The sequence below is a fragment of the Ictidomys tridecemlineatus genome, chromosome 6, assembly GCF_052094955.1.
Source record: "Ictidomys tridecemlineatus isolate mIctTri1 chromosome 6, mIctTri1.hap1, whole genome shotgun sequence".
NCBI lineage: Eukaryota > Metazoa > Chordata > Mammalia > Rodentia > Sciuridae > Ictidomys > Ictidomys tridecemlineatus.
In genome coordinates, this window is record NC_135482.1 from 51,907,905 (window position 1) to 51,926,121 (window position 18,217).

At 31.8% G+C, this 18,217-nt stretch overlaps 1 protein-coding gene across 5 annotated transcripts in view; it reads right to left on the minus strand.

Moving 5' to 3' along the window:
• The window catches only part of Usp15 (ubiquitin specific peptidase 15), a 116,328-nt gene that overhangs the window by 49,113 nt on the left and 48,998 nt on the right, over window positions 1-18,217 (minus strand). For 4 of the 5 annotated variants that reach the window (XR_005731785.2, XR_005731787.2, XM_005328682.5 and 1 more), the window contains exons 6-7: window positions 15,054-15,115; window positions 567-653 (exon numbers count right to left, since the gene is read on the minus strand). Coding sequence is in view for 3 of the 5 variants with exons in the window: in XM_005328682.5 (XP_005328739.2) it covers window positions 567-653; window positions 15,054-15,115 (149 nt within the window). In the remaining 2 variants the exon portion in view is untranslated. The remainder of the gene's footprint in view (window positions 1-566; window positions 654-15,053; window positions 15,116-18,217) is intronic. The other variant, XM_005328683.5, reaches the window with a different exon arrangement.

Below are 18,217 nucleotides of genomic sequence, written 5' to 3' on the forward strand. Positions count from 1 at the left end.
AAGCTCAGATGACTTTCAACCTTTTTTATTATAGCAATATAGAACATACTTTCACATAACTTCTCTAAATTCCAAGATTCCAAATTGTACTAATTGTGGGGGGGAGGGATTGTTTTTCTAAACCTCTTTTTAAGAAAATGTAATTGTCTTTTTCATAAACATAAAAATCTGTGTGTGCTTTCCAGCTGAGAAGCACTGATAAACACTTTATTATATTTTAGGTGATTATACATCTAGTTCCAAAATGACACCTGAAGTTGATATCTATCCTACAAAAATGAGTTATAACAAATTTCTATATATTTCAATAATATTTAGAATATAAAATTCCAAAAATGTTTCATTTCTTTCAGTTAACTATTATAGTATTCATATTAAATCAAGAAATAGTTTATAAATGTGCTTGCTTTCTTAGGAAATTACTCATGAAGAACTGACCAGTAATTTAAAAGAAAACCAGTTTAATGCATTAAGCTTTTATCCTAAATTTTAGATACAAGAGATTTTTTTTGCAACCAAAATAGGGCGATTAATTAAACAAAGAGTTTTTAAGATTCAGTGCTTACTTTCTGTTGTTGATGTTGTTATAATTATTTGATAGAGATGAAGGAGAGATCTTTGGTAAAGTTGAAAAATTGGATGCACCTGGGGACCTTTAAAAATATGAAAATGTTAAATTAGATAAAAAATGAAGAATTTTGAAAATAATTATGAAATAAAGAAAAGAACTAACAGATGACAATGTTTGTAGTAAATGAATGCTGGAAAACAGATTTATGAGCAAAATCACTATATATTCTTTGGTTTTTAACTTGTACTGTATTTGTCCTTTTCATATATAATAAAAGGGAGCTATTTTCAAATTAAATATACATCTTGTTATTATTCCTATAAATTTACTAACTGTACACATACCCATTTCAGAGTTAAGGTAACAATTATTAACATTTTATAATCACTTTCCATAAATAAATGGAATGAAAATTTTCCACTTTTGTTTCTCAGTAGGTACCACTGGCATTCTAGTTATATATACACTGACAGAGAACAGAGAATATTACCAATTCTTAAAAATTTTAAGGCAAGGCGGATCTAAGAGCACAGAGAGTTTCAATCAAACCTAAGTAGTAAAATTTGCCCAAAATCACTCTGGCTTTTAACTAATAAGTACACTTTAAAGGCATAATTTATAACCAACAAACCTACTATATAGAAATGATTAAATTACTTAAAGGTTTCTGAAAGATTCAGTTTCCTTTGAAATTTTGTACACAATTTCAATTCACCAGGCAATATCTAGTCCAGGTTTCAAGCCAGTTAACTAATTCATTGCTAATTATAAATTAGTGAGGCCCAAACAGATAAGTTTCTAAAAATTATTTTATTTCCTCTATTAAGTTACTAAGGAACTATGAAATGGTCAATGGGTAGGAAAGTTTAATCTACAAAATCTACTTTCAGATAATTTGGATTCAGAAAAAAAAAATACATGTGCATGTGTATAAATGTACTACACATAATAAATGGTATGTAAGAAAAATTCAACTTTTGAAGTTTTATATATTATATAATCTGTCAAAAATTTCATTTTCTCACATGCATAATACCCTGGATTCAATCATCAGCACCACCAAACCAAAACAAAACAAAAAACCTTCTTTTGTGAAGGCTGTGTATTAAAGGATTACTTAAGTAAAACTTCTCTTTAGGCAACTTTCTGACAGAAATATCTTTAATAAAATGTCATTTTACTATATTAAGTTAAAATAAAAAATACAATCAACCAAGCTTTAATAGAAAATAATGTAGAAAACACACTTAAAAGTAATCTTAGAATACTTTTATTTTCAATAACAGAAATATCTTGGCATTTTTGCTGCCATATTCAGAGTTTTTTTAACTATGAAAAAACCCTACTATGATTAGAGTTATGGATTAAGGATGTCAATTTTTCAAAATGTGATTCATTACAATTTTTCAGGAACACATATATTAATGGAAATGTTTGTTCCCTTCTATTTATCAGTAAGAAATATGGAAATAAAAAATATATTACTACTTCTAATAAAAATGGCTAGGAGGGCTGGGATTGTGGCTCAATGGTAGAGCACTTGAGTAGCACATGTGAAGCACTGGGTTTGATTTTCAGCACCACATAGAAATAAATGAATAAAATAAAGGTCCATCAATATATTTAAAAATTTTTAAAAATGGCTGAGGAGCGTATAGATGTGTATTTATTTACTTTTTTCTCCTTTTTCTGTCCATCTGTGCTTTTTTTTTAAAAAAAACTCTTCATTACTAACTTTATCTATGGATTATATTAGAAGAAAAAGAATTAAGTTGTATTTTGGTAACAGTTTCTGTGGAATTCATTCAAACTAGGAATACAAAAGAGACAGTTCAGGGAAAATTGACACATAAGTAAAATACCTACAAAACAATATAAATGTGATAACAGACTTTAATACAACATTCTGTAGGTATAACATGATGTTCAGTGAAAGGAACAGGTGAGAACTAGAAATATTCCAGGTAGAAAGAAAAGTATTTGCAAATGTGAGATCGTAGAAAATATGATGTGTTTAGGAAATTATCAGTAAATCCAGCAAAACAATATATAGTTGATATGTCAAGAGCTTTGTAATGTTGTAAACAACCAATAAAAAAATAAAAAATTAAAAAACAAACAAACAAACAAAAAAACCAATATATAGTGATAGGAACAGAAGTTAGTAAAGTAGGTATGATAATAAAGGGCCACTATGTTCTGTGAAGGAAAATGGATTTGATCCAATTGTGCTGGGACTTGTTGAAAAATTTTAATAGGTGATCAACAAAATCATATTTACATTCTAGAAAAGATAACTCAGGAAGAAAAATAGAATGAAGGCTGGAAAGTCAGTAGGAGACTATAAAGATAACAAAGGGGAAAATTTAAAAGGGCTGAAGTTAAGAAAATGGTGTGGGCAACTGCAACATGTCTTTGATGTTTTGGAAGCATTTTCAAAGTATAGTACCTGGACCCTAGGGTTCTTTAAGACCCTTTCATGGTATTTGTGTTAAAATTATTTTCATTATAATACCAATATGTTATTTAAATATTACTTGACAGTTTTTACTGGGTGGGTATTTGTGCTGATAATGCAAAAACAATGGTGGATAAAACTAATGGCACATTAACATCAATCAAAGCAGTAACAGTGATGCTATACTCTTCACTTTTCCACAGTAGAAAACAAAATTTCATTGATGAAAATCATGTTGAAAAATAAAAATTATTGATTCTTATTAAATCTAGACTTTTAATTATGCTACTTTTTAATATTATATGACAAACTGGGAAGTTTGCAGGAAGCAGCACATCTGCAACACATGAAGTACCATGGCTTTCATGAGGAAAAATTTGTGTAATTGTTTGAACTGCAAGTGAAACCAGTCACTGTTTTTATAGCATCTCTCTTCACTCCTACACAGAAGAACAACTGGAGATTGAGGCAAGGACTGCATGTTTCAGGTCAGCCTGGGAAACTTAGCAAGACCAGTCAGAAGGGAAGGAGGGAGGGAGGAAGGAAGAAAGGGAGGGAGGAAGGAAGGAAGGAAGGAAGGAAGGAAGGAAAAGGGCCAGAGGTGGGAATGTGCAAGGCCCTATGTTCAATCCTCAGTATTGTAAGAACAAAACCAAAATCCGAACAAAACCAAAATCCAAACACCACCACAACACAACTTCCGGTGGCTACTAAGACTTGGTTATCCAGTATACATTTTCTCAAAAATGAATTAAGGGAACCTACTATTTCAAGGAAAATAACTAAAAATTTATTGCCAACGATAAAAAATCTGAATTTTCAATCAAAAAACAGAATTTTTGAAAAAAGTTCTGCCACCATGTGGTTGTTGGATCCCAGACATTTCTCATAAAATTTTTAAAAATGTAAATTACAGCTAGGTGTGGTGGCATTATACTTGTACTTCCAGCAGCTTAGGAAGTTGAGGCAGGAGGATCACAAGTTCAAGATCAGCCCTAGCAACTTAGTGAGGCCTTTAACAACTTTGTGAGACACTGTCTCAAAATAAAAAAACATAAGAAAGATTTGCCTAATTCAGTGAATCAATATTCTTCAAATAACCAAGATGCATAAAATTACAAATGATTGGTCTTAATGGAAAAGAACAAAAGATTCATTGTACGGTGTGGTTTCTGATCCACACTGTAATTAACCTTTAATACTTAAACCACCTCTGGTCAAGTTTTGATAAGGTATCAAATATTAGAAAATACTATTCCCATTTTCAACTACGTAGCTATATGAAGATAAATTTCCTTCATGTACTTCATACAAATAGTGTGCCACAATAAATTAAATTTAGAAGCACATGAGAATTTAGTTGTTTTCTATTCATCTAGATAGTAAAGAAATTTGCAGAAATGTAAAATAATGCTATTTTTCCTAGTTTTTTTTTTAAAGAAAAGTTATCCTTCGTAAGCTACATCAAAAGATAATGGCTCAGCACTGTTATTTATAAATATCTTAAAATTTAATTTTAATTCCTATTATGATAAACACTTGATTAAAAACCCACCTGAACTGAAGTTTTTTTTTTTTGATTCATTAATAATTTTTAAGCATGTAAAGGGGAACTGAGACAAAACACTTAAAAATTTCAGATTTAGGAGATAGAAACTGCAAGACTTGCTAACTTGAAAGGAGTGAGGTGGAAAGAGGAGCTCAAGATGGTTCTGAGATAGTAGTTAAACAAGGAATGCAGGAATTGAATACTTTGAGGTTGAGGGGATAGGAAGTAGAGTAAATAGATTTTATTCAATCTGATGTTGTAAGTTCTTTTTTAAAATTTATATACGACAGCGGAATGCATTACAATTCTTAATACACATAGAGCATGATTTTTCATATCTCTGGTTGTATACACAGTACATTCACACCAAATCGTGTCTTCATACCTGTACTTTGGATAATAATGATCCTCACATTCCACCATCATTAATAACCCCATGCCCCCCTCCCTTCCCCTCCAACCCCTCTGCTCTATCTACAGTTCATCTATTCCTCCCATGCTCCCTCTTTCCCTATCCCACTATGAATCAGTCTCTTTATATCAAAGAAAACATTTGGCATTTAGTTTTTTGGGATTGGCTAACTTCACTTAGCCTTATCTTCTCTAACTCCATCCATTTACTTGCAAATGCCATGATTTTATTCTCTTCTATTGCTGAGTAATATTCCATTGTGTATATATGCCACTTTTTTTTTTTTATCCATTCATCTATTGAAGGGCATCTAGGTTGGTTCCACAGGTTAGCTATTGTGAATTGTGTTGTGTTCTTATAGTATGCTTTTTAAATTCCTTTGGGTATAGACTGAGGAGAGGGATAGCTGGGTCAAATGGTGGTTCCATTCCCAATTTTCTAAGGAATCTCCAAGTTCTATGTGACATTTAGAGAAAATTGCGAATTCAAAAGAGTTACAGGCAAGAATACAGGATGACATAATTGTGTTAGTTTTGAGTTGTGGGAGAGGATTAACATAGAACTTACAACCTTTGAGTACCTACTATGGTATGAAAAGATCTTCAGACAAATTTTGTATATTATGAATGCATTTAAGGTCTGAGCACAGCTGTTCTTTATAGTCAGTGAACTTGTTTAATGGACCATGACAGGGAGAGACTTTCACATGTAATGCAAGAGGCTATACACCATCTGCAAAATCAAATGTGGTGACACTGAAGAGGAAAAGAGGATTGGTCAGAGAGGTGAGAATAGTTCTTGAAAAACATTTGTAGTGTGGATTAAAATTCAGGGAACTCTGGGAGACAGCAATCAAAAAGAAGTATTAAAATCAAACTGGATAAAAACAACAAATAAGACTTTGTTAAATGATGCATGGGTGGCAATGAACATTAAGTAAAGCATTTTGCAAAAAGTTGAATACTAAAAAGGTGGTATTTGGAGCAAGTTAATGTTTTTATATTTCAATGTGGGAGAGATTTGTTTATGTTCATAGGTCAAGAGGGATGACATTAGAAAAGAAACAAAACAGTATGGTAGGCATTTTATACATGTAGGAGAGGGGGAATTAATGAAAAAAAAGGGCAAAGTCTAGAATGAAATGATATAAAAACTATAGTTGTCCTTAAATAGCAAGTAGATCAGAGAGATAAAAATATATGTTGTCCACAGGTGAAGCTGAAGGAAGACAATATAAAAATGCTTTTATCGATATTACTGACAAATGATTACAGATCAGTTAAGTAGTCCAATCTAGTTAAAATTTGTGGAATTAATGTCAGGTTGTTTAAGGGTTGACTCCTAAGTCTACAGGTAATAATCAGTCCCTTTTTTCTTTCCATGATGTAATTTAGAAATTATATTTTTCACTTTCTAGTGGCTTTCTAGAGGGAAGAAAAGAAATGTTTGAAATATGATATCTGACTGGATACCAAGCCACTTACCTAGCGTTAAGCTAATCTTGGCCGGTTTGGTCTAGCTGTAATATAAGGCAGGGATTAATCTCTTAAATAGGACAAAAAAAAAAAAAAGGCAAGACATCAATTTAGCTTAAGTAGTTCAGAGAAAATTAAACCTTACCCCTGACAACTGAATGTTTATAGTATCTGAATTCCTCTACGTCCAATATGTTTCAACTAAAAGCATGTAATTCAAGGCTAAATTGAGCTTCTTGCTTCAACAGAAACAAAGTTTTTCTTGGTAAGTGACCTGAATAATTATCATACATGGAAACTGAATGCCATGATATTGAACAATCAAAATGTAGAAGTATGAATGCTAACATAGCAAAATAGTTATTAAAAAGATTTTTATATTTATTTCAAACCTAACATTGTAAAACAACCCAACTTTATAAAATCTAATCATCCTAGACAAAGCAAAAATTATCAACAAAAGCAAGACCAACTTTAAACTGTTTCTAACAACCATCATAAGCCAAGTTCTTAAAGAAAAAATTTAAAATCTCTTGAAAAATATCATCTTCTAAGTGAGATACAGATAGTTCAGTTCAAGAAGTGTTTTCTGTAAGCCTCCTGCACAACAGGCAGGGGATTAGGTACTTAACGATATGCAAGAATTTACAATACATTGCTTTTCATAGTTTTATTTTTGTTTCGTATTTTAATTGCTTAATTTTACAGAAAATATTTGTAATATATAACTTTCCACTTTAGAAGATGAAGCTGCAGTCATTTCTTCAGTCATTATTATGCTCAGCATCAAATTCACAATATACTTTATTTTAAACTTTTATTACAGAAATTCTGAAACATACACAAACTCTCATTTACCCAATATCAGCAATTCTTCTTCAACAATGACCATTTGCCATTCTTGTTTTAACTATAATTCCCTAAGCATCCCTTTCCTCCCTTCTCCCCTCTTTTTGTGGACTAATGTAAGTTCCAAAGATTTATAATTTCACCCATAAATACTAGCATGCATCCCTAACAGATAGGAATCTTTTGTTTTAATCACCACATACCATTATCAGTCCCAACCTAATATAGTTTTGTGCTCATTTTTCCAACTATCTAAAATGCATTATTTTTCTTTCAGTTGGTTAGTTTGACTTGAGATCCAAAAAAGTTCATACCTATGTATATCAATTTTAATAAAAAAAGGCCCTTAATACTTCTACCAGCTAACTTATCTTCTTTGATTTCATCTTATAATGTAAATACAATTATTTTCCATTTGTCCTCATTTCTGACCTATTTAAACAGGTAACCTTGACTTTTATGTGTTAATGTAAATTTTATAAACTGCTCAAATCTTTTTTGGAACTAACTAGAAGAGAAAGAAAGTATCCAATACAGGATAGATATCCAATTTGAAAATCTAAAATTTGAAAAGTTGTAAAATCTGAAACTTTTTGAGCACTTGACACTCAAAAAATTCTCAAATTTTAGATGTTTTTCAGATTTCTGGATTAGAAATGTTCAACTGGTGAAGTCTATTCAAATATTCAGAAATCTGAAACACTTCTGGTCCCACACACTACCAATTGAGCTCTTTATCCAGTCCCCCAAGCATTTCAGATATATTTAACCTGTAAGTATTCCTGGGTATCTATGAACCAACACTGTCAAGCATTTACTGAGAAGTCTACACTTAAAATTATATTCATTTACACATGTATTTCACTGTCTAAATTTTCTAATTTCAACTAAATCTAGATACTGCTTTTAAGTATTGATGCTAACATCGGCTAATCATGACTGTGACCATGTGGCTTGTTTGATAAAAACAGATCTAGTACTAGGTTATACATTATTTTTTCACAACAGAAAGTGGAATAGTACTTTGGTAGAAGTTTGGATGTAGAAATGATCTGTTTAATCCATATATATTTTTAGCAATGCAAAATTTACATAAACATTTAAAATCTTAAATTTATTGGTAAATAGCAGTATATAGAAATTCTACTTTAATATTACCATTATACCTTTGCCTTTAAGTGACAAATACCTAGAATGTATATACTTAAATAACAAACAGATTTATCTTCCTGTCTGGGAATCCTTCCTCTCCAACCAAGTACCACCTTTGATAAATAAGTATATTTCATGAAGAGTACTTGTACACCAGTTGTACCATTTTCTGACTAGCATCTTTTCCCTAGTCATCTACTTCCCACTCCCACCTTGCTGCCTGAACTTACATGCTAGTTTAAACAATGGTCTCTGCTTGTCAAGTTCATTAACCCTCTGTTCTCTATCCCTCCCATCTCTTCAACTTTTAGCTTTGCTGACCATAGAAACAAGTTTTCTGAACCTTCATGATTATGCTGTTTGATCCTCTAGTATCAATACTTTGCGATACCCTTTAAATTTTGTATATTGTTCTTTACATTTCCTGATAATTCATATACACTTTAACTTCCCAAATCTATTACCGTGACTGCATCCCTGCAGTGCTCATTACTCGCCAAACTTTAGTTCCATATCTTTTAATTGTATCATAACACTTTTATTTGGCTGTTCCACTATCTCACATTTTACAAGTCTCAGAAAAAGTTATTCCGTGACTGTTTCTTAATGGGAACAATAAGATAAAATGTAAAAGCTTCAGTACAATTTGTTAAAATGAAATCAACACTTTATGTAAGGTTTCCTAATATGTATTTTAATAATTTTTTAACCAAATAGGTCTATGCACCATTTCTGAATCAATTAATTCTTGCAGTTACATATGTGAACTGGGCTTAATTAGTCTTCAAAATAATCTAAAGAAGTGTTTGAAACAGTACAGAAAAGCAGAAACAGAATATTGCAGTTACAATGATTCCTATTATAAGTGTCAACAAAAAAAACAGTATGTAATAGTTTTATTCACAAAGTGCTTTCCCTTCCAAACAGATTTCTCAGGAATAGAATGCTGTAAAAATACTATTATGGCATTAGATTAAGTTTATACTTGAGAGTTTCAGTCACCAATTTGGAATTTTATTAATCAGAACTCTACAAATTGCAGAGAGACAATGTGTAATTATCAGCAGTATTTTTCCATTATATTTTTTTTTTCAGCCACTGCTTTATCTGGTTGATGGTAAATTCTCTGGATGCTTTCTAGTCCATAAAAACAGTCTTTAGAGTCATCATTGTCTCTTTAGCTTTTTTTCTCCAAAAACTTTATCATTTATTTTTTTAATATTTCTTGAAGAATTAATGAAAATGAATGGATTAAATTCAAATGCTACCCTCACAAAAAGGAATTTTGACCATAACATAATTATTTAATAGGCTGTACTTCAGCTAGAAGCCACAGTTAAGAAATGAGTTGTCAATTATTCTGATAAAGTGAAAGTTAAACTAATTGTGTAGGTTTCTACTCTTTAGGACCCCCTCCTCAAGGCTTCTACAGTTTTTCTACTTTAAAATCTTTTTTTAGAAATTCAAGATTTAATTAGCCAAACATCCCCAACAGAATAATTAGACTATTCACTTAATGCTAGGAAAATATCCTTGGAAAATAAATGGTCAAATTTTAAGGTACCATTAGAAGAGGCCATGCTTTTGAGAGATTGTAAGAAATCTGATACTTAGAAACTAGAAATGCAAGCTTTCAAAAAACAAATAAGCATTGAGTATTCTTAATATATAGCATAAATATAAAGATGAAAAATTCAAATTATGTTGCTATTTAGCAGAAAAATTCTGTTAGAAAACTTTTGAGTAGTGCTTAGATTTCTAATGTAGACAATGGATTGTTTGATATGCTAATTAAAAGAATACACACAGTGACTACAGAACTACATGTTTTTTTAAAAAAATTATTTTACCCTTAACACCTTTGAATATTTAATATTTCTTCTCAAAGTAAAAACCACCACTCCCAAAATTTATGCTTCAGATGAGCACACATGGTTTTAGTTCATTTCCATTTTCAACAACATTCCTTTTTTTTCAGTGGTTTAGGAAAGTCAGACAAGTAAAATGCTTTAATATATGTCCTCTACAGTAACATTTAAGTTTTTTTCTTGTTCATGAGAAACACCTAAAATGCAAATTCCTGGGCACACCATAAAGACATACTCTGCTGATCTGGGTGGGAACCGCAGAGTACATGTCAAGAAACATTACTTAGAGAATTTCTCAAAGTGTAATTCTGAGGCGTCAGCATTAGCATCACATGTGAATTCGTTAGGAATGATCCACTGAATAAGAAACTGTTTTAATTAAACCCTGCAGATGATTATTCTTTCTACCATAATACAACTCAATTTTTCCTTGCCTTTGACACCTTCGGTAGGAACTGGTTATGTGCTATATGGTATGATTACTGGATATTCGTGATGTTTATTAGAACTAGCATTTTCACACCAAATCTTTATCTGAAAGTTTCTTCTTGAAAAATCTAAAATATTCTCTCTGCTAGTGTCAATACACATAAACGTACAATGTGATTCAGTAAATACACAAGTATTCCACTTGATTTATTTTTGGTGGTCGGGGAATACTGGGGATTGAACTCACAGGCACTCAAACACTAAACCACATCCCCAGCCCTATTTTATTTAGAGACAGAGTCTCACTGAGTCGCTTGGCACCTCGATTTTGCTGAGGTTGGCTTTGAACTCCTGGACTCCTGCTTCAGCCTCCCGAGCCAATGGGATTACAGGCGTGCACCACTATGTGCCCCGAGTTGATTTTTTTTAAAGCTGACATTCATCTAGAAAAAAAGAATCTGTATCCTTGCTTCAATTATATAAATACAAATAAAAGCAAGTGAAACTTTTTCACCTTTTCCTTTTTTCCCCTCCTGTATTGTGCTTTTTCTATGTTCTTAAGTAATATTTTTATTTCACATAATATTCTGTTTAAAATGTTAAAAAAGGGTACTAAACTGTAAATTTCATTCTGATTTTTTTCCCCTCAACTGTATGTTTTGAAGATTTTACCACTATTAACCAACACCTCATATTTCTTATTCACTTTAACAGTAACAGATATTGAGCAAGGTTGCCTCAACGTTCCATTACTACCAAAAATACAGCTGCGAAGATTATACCCTTTAAGGACCATAGAAATTCCTCAGAGTACTAGGTCAGAGGATTATGGTACTCCAATTTTAATTCAATACTGACTAATTTATAGAATCTGGCAATACTAGTTTACACTTCTGTCATCAGTACATAGACTTCCATATACCACCCAACACTTTGCATCAGCAACCTTTAATTTTTTTTCATTCTAATGGATGTAAGGTTGTATCTTATTTCTTTTTATGATTACTAGTGAGTTTGTCTCTCCATCTACCATCAGCAGTTGGCCTTCTTTTAAACTGTCTATTCCTATCTTTTGTCTATTTTTAAGGCAATTTTGTTTTGTTTCTATTAATTTATTACAGTTCTTTATGTATTAGATATTATTTACTTGTAAGTTATAGATGTTCCAAAATTGACATTTTAATTTTGTATATGGTTTTTCATTAGAAAGTCTTAATTTTAAAAAAAATTGTAGTTGTAGATGGACAGCATGCCATTATTTTATTGTTCATTTTTATATCGTGCTGAGGATCGAACCCAATGCTCACACATTCAAGGCAAGCGCTCTGCCACTGAGCTTCAGTCCCAGCTCAGAAAGTCTTAATTTTAATATCATCAAATCAATTTTTCACATTATACTCTATGATTCTTATGTAGATATTCTCCAAAGTTTCTTCTAAATTAAAATTTAATTTTTAAAATTTAGGTCTTTAATCTTTTTAATCTTTTCTCCAAATATCTAGTTCTAATAAAATCTAAGTATTCATCTGCTTTAAACACCCTCACTGCCTAGGTACACACTATCATATATCACATTCTCATTTATAATTAAATCTTTGTGAGCTTACTAGTTTATTTTAGTCTACTTGCCTCCCTCGTCACAGTGTCATGATGTTTTTGTTACCATAATTAGGCTAATTTTTATTATATTAATTCCTACATGATTTACTATGGGTATTATAGGAAAGGTCAGAAATCTGTGGCTTGCAGGCTAAATCTAAGCCTTTTGCCTCTTATAAATAAAGTTTTATTAAAACAGAGTCATGCTATTTTTTAACATAATGTCTATGACTGCTTTCACACTAAATCAGAGTTATATAGTATTGACAGAGACCATGTGGACTACAAAACTAAAAAGATTTTTCTTCTCCTGTATAAAGATTGCAGACCTCTGGGTATAGAAAGAGTCTATTTATTTATATTAGGCAGTCTTGCTGAATTTTCTCCATCCCAGTAATCTGATTATCTAGGATCCTTATTAAACCAGCAGTTTTAGTGTAGCCTGGGACTCTGAATTTTATTTCCATGCATGTCTAATACTGTACTTTCATTATCGATATTTACTGTAGATAGCAGTGACTTGGATCATGGTCTTTGACTGCATCATGGCTGTGACTGAGCTTGCACTGGGAACTTTCTGTGTAAAGGTGGGAGGACAAGATTGTCCAGTTGTTATGGTAATGCCCTGCCTGAGGAAGCTTTGTGCAAAGGCATGAACCCATAACAGTCTTGATCTTGAGCTCAGACACCAACTGCCAGGGATACAGAATTCTAAGCATAAAGTCTCCAAGTGCTGCGAACTTGAAGTCTGTATCCTTTGTAGAAACTTTCCCATAAAATCTTTTGATGATAAAACTTATGTGTTGTACTAGATCTGGGTCATTGTTCCTCCATCAGAGGACAGTGTCCCACCTTTCTCTCCATATTTGTCTTTCTTAATCCCCTATCGACCCTCGCCAGTTTCTAAAATTCAGCCATGGAGGTCACGGCAATTTACTGCATGTGTGTGATAGATATTATATAAGAAATTGCTTTTTCTTTTACACAAAGTAAATAGTATAGTTGTTTGAGTGGATAAAAAGTATGCTGAGTTGGGTGTGTTAGCATGCATTACAATACCAGCAACTAGGTGGCTGAGGCAGGAATATACTTGAGCCCAGTAGCTAAAGGCCATCTGGGTAGCATAGCAAAACATTGTCTCAAAGAGAGAAAAGCAAAACAATACCACAATAAAGCACTGAGCTAGCAGAAAATCAGTAATTTTATGTATCAAAGACTTCTCAATCTTTGTAATTCATTTATATTTTTATATTAATCTATAGCCAGTTTTGTAATTTCAGAAATTATTTAAAGTAGCAAGTATACTACAATTTAAGTTAGAAAAAAAAAGCAATGGTTCTGATCTAAAGACTATAAATAAATGTTCATAAAAATATTATTACCTTCTAAATCTTTAACAGGTATGATTCAACTCATAGTCTTTTAATGCTCTACTGCTGAGCCACAACCCCAGTGGCTAAAAGCTCTACTTTTGTACTAAGTTCTACCCTTGAATTATGTTCAACTAAATAGGGTAAGAAAGAATAAAAATCAGGGGCTGTGATTGTGGCTCAGTGGCAGAGCGCTTGCCTCACACGTACGAGGCACTGGGTTTGATCCTCAGCAACACATAAAAATAAGTAAATAAAATAAAGGTATTGTGTGTCCATCTACAACTAAAAGTATTTAAAAAAAGAATAAAAGTCATGACAATGTAATTAACATATCTACTAGGCATCTTCTCATGACAAATTTAAACCAAAAAACTTCATGCAAGATAAAAAGGATAGAGAACCACTTACTGAAGGTACATTTTAGTCTTGAAAAAACTAAAGTAGCAGGCTTTTTATTTTAAATTTGATGTGCTAGCATCTACTAAATTAGTAGTTTAGTTAAAAATCAATATTTTAAGGGTTTCAAAATGTCATAATCCCTCATCAGAAAATCTGAAATTCTAAAGCTCTAAAAACATAGATATTTTTTCATAATTCATTGGCAGCAACTAAACAGAACTGATATAAAGCTATTCATAATTCTCACTTATCTCACTCGGAATAAATATTTGCTAGAGGAAAATAACACATTTGAATATAGAGCGTCCCTCTTGTATTTATTCTCCATTGCAATTATAGGTGGCAAATGTACCATATTACTTCTCAAAGATTTGAAAAGTCTAAATATTGAAACACAACCAGAGTTAAGTGTTTGTCATAATGGAGTGTGGCTCTCATAATTCTAAAAACACTTAAAAAGATTTTTAATTCCTCCCTCATTTACCATTAAAAACATCTCTTTCTTAGTACTCTAGGTACATCTCTACTTACGTTTTTATATTGTAAAACATTTATTTAAATAAATAAAAATATTACTTTCACATCAGATTCATTGTGATAAGTACTAACTTAACAGATACTTTTCTTAAAAATCACAAAAACAGTTTGAGAAAATAAAAATGTTTAAACATTTAGTATATTAGACAATGCAACTTTTCCATTTGTAACATTAATTTACACTGTACCTTATATAAGAGATCTGAACTGGAAGCTTTTTAAATTGTAATACCTTAATTCAATTGTAAACTTAGATTACAAAAAGTTAAAAAATGTATTTTTGCAATATACAACTAGGTTCTTCTATCATTCTGGACTTCATTATCTGAAATCAAAGGCAACAAAATCATGCAATTAAGTCATAAGGACTGGAAGCACTTACTTAGGAGCAGAAGGACCTCTTGGCCAGGTTCCGTCTTCATTTTTCTGTTCTATCACTAATACCTGCAAATATGACACATAAAGGGCATTTTCCCATTATTTTTAAGTTAAAATAGGTTAAAAGATAAGCTACATATGCTAAGGAACTAAAATAATTGTGACTATTCAAAGGATACAATAGACAAAGTAAAGATATATCTGCATTTTGATTCCAAAACTAGGCAAGGGAGATAAAAAGATCTCAAGCAGAAGTCAGTAATGATAATGAGAAAAGAAGGCAAATAAAGAAAATCTCTGGTTCTATAACTTTTAAGAAAGTTTAAACCAAGTAAATAGAATATAAACTCAGAAGGTATGTTTTCTATTTGTATTGGTAGTTTGTAACATACACTGCAAATAACAGATGCTTAACCATTGGGTATAGCTGTTAAACAGTCTGATCTTAGCTAAATCATTTACTATGTCATTATGTAGTTTATAGAATATTTTAATATTTAAATAAGTCATATTTATGAGAATCAAACTGAAGTTCCCTGTTGCAGCACACCTGAGGTAGATAAAAATTGCATCTAATAAATGAAAGAGTGACAATAAAGGGCTAAGGAGATGAACAGACACTTCTCAGAAGAAGATATACAATCAGTCAACAATTATATGAAAAAATGTTCAACATCTCTAGTAATTAGATAAATGCAAATCAAAATGTGCTAAGATTTCATCTCACACAAGTCAGAACGGCAGTTATCAAGAATACAAACAACAATAAGTGTTGGAGAGGATATGGGGGAAAGGCACACTCATACATTGCTAGTGGGACTGAAAACTGTTGCAACCAATCTGGCAAGCCGTATGGGGATTCCTTAGAAAACTTGAAACGGAATGACCATTTGACCCAGCTATCCCATTCCTTAATCTATACCTAAAGGGCTTGACCATTTGACCCAGCTATCCCATTCCTTAATCTATACCTAAAGGGCTTAAAAATCAGGATACTACAGTAACACAGGCACATCAATGTTTATAACAGGTCAACTCATAATATTTAAATTGTGAAGATGCCCTTCAATAGATGAATGGATAAAGAAATTGTGGTATATATACACAATGGAATATTATTCAGCATTAAAAGAGAATGAAATTATAGCATTTTCAGGTAAACGGATGGAGTTGGAGAACATCATGCTAAGCAGTAAGTGAAGTAAGCCAATCCTAAAAAACCAAAGGCCGCATGTTCTCTCTGATAAGTGGATGATGATCCATAATGGGGGGAGGTGGAGGAACTTTGGGCAAAGGGAAGGGGAGGGGGCTTGGGGACAGGAAAGATGGTGGAATGAGATGGACATCATTACCCTATGACTGCACATACAGTGGGATGCTACATCGTGTACAACCAGAGAAATGAAAAGTTGTTCTGCAATTGTGTGCAATGGATCAAAATGCATTCTGCTGTCATATATACCTAATTAGAATAAATACATTAATTAATTTTTTAAAAATTAAAAAAAAATATAGTGAGGGGCTGGGATTGTGGCTCAGCAGTGGAGCACTCGTCTAGCACGTGGGAGGCCCTGGGTTCGATCCTCAGCACCACATAAAAATAATAAAATAAAGATATTGTGTCCAGTTACAACCAAAAAATAAATATAAAAATAAATAAATAAATAAAGTGAAAGGGTGAGGCAGAGCTGCACTTCATTTGAACATCCCCAATTCTTCCTTATATATTCCAGAATAAAAAGGAACTCTTTCTTCCAGTTTTTGCTATGTAGATGAGTTTGTGCAAAGAAGAAAAATTTACTTTTAAAATAATTACCAAAAGAAATTTGTGATAATAAGATAACCCAGTCTATATGATTTTATAAATAAATATATTACAAATCTGGATACATTCTATATATTCAGTTTCATTAATTTTCCTCATAGTTGTAATTTTTTAATCTATTCTACATACTTTAAGCAATATACTTTTATGGACTATATGATTCCAGGTCATTTATAAATTGGCATTTTGATTCTAACCATGTAAAATACACACCTATTTCAGAACATGCAATGAATAAAACACTGATTAAACAATTCATGAAACCATGTTGGAAGATAGTGCTAAAATATTAAAATGTATTAAAATTGTCTGTTTTTTTTAAAGTGATGGACTTGTAATAAATAACATAAAGAACAAGTGCATTACGTGTTAGGTCCCTAAACATTAGTAACTCCATTTTGGTTCTGGGACTCCATCTTGACCTGAAACCAAAACTTATAAACTGCTAAGAAAAAGAAACTTAAGGTACCCTATCCCCTTGACCCCCTCCCTCCTAAACACAAAAAACTTGTTGTTACCCAACCACCTACACCCAAGGTCAATTCTAGTTTGCTCTTGTTCCTTCTCCAAAAGATACATAAGCTTCCATTCAAGTGACACTGGCTACTGCGCCTTGCAAAAGGGCAGCCTGGCAGAATTCTCTGTTAATAAACTTTTGCTTGAACTCAGAGACGTGTCTCGTGGATATCTGTGCCAGTTACCCTAAAATTGTCCACCTACCATTCTGGTCTCCTCCAGGTCATATTCCTCTCCCTATCTACGAGAGACAATTAGCCATTGCTTCAATTTCAAATTATCATTCCAATATTTTAAAGATTTATATAATAGAATTTATGATTGATCACTTTTTTTTTAAGAGGGAGAGGGAGAGAGAGAGAATTTTTTAATATTTATTTTTTAGTTCTTGGCGGACACAACATCTTTGCTGAGGATCGAACCCGGGCCGCATGCATGCCAGGCGAGCATCATCCCCAGCCCCATGATTGATCATTTCTGAATAAAGTTTTTCTTTACTACAACTTGTAATTTTAGTGACACATATAACATAATGGTCATTTGGAAAACTTAAATCAGCTATAAAACAAGAGATTTTAGCTGCAGAAAATTTCAAAATAATACATTTAACATTGTTTAGTCACAATACCTTCATTTCTAACAGTATTTGTACTGAAAACTTGATGTTTTTATAGCAACTGATGTTAATGTTAAAAGGTTATCATCAGAAATAATAAAATTCATTTCTTTATTCAAATGTCTCTATATTATTCTCTGAATAAAATTTTGCTTATATTAAAACTAAATCAAAATGAAGACATTTTTAGAGAATTTTCAAATTTTAAATC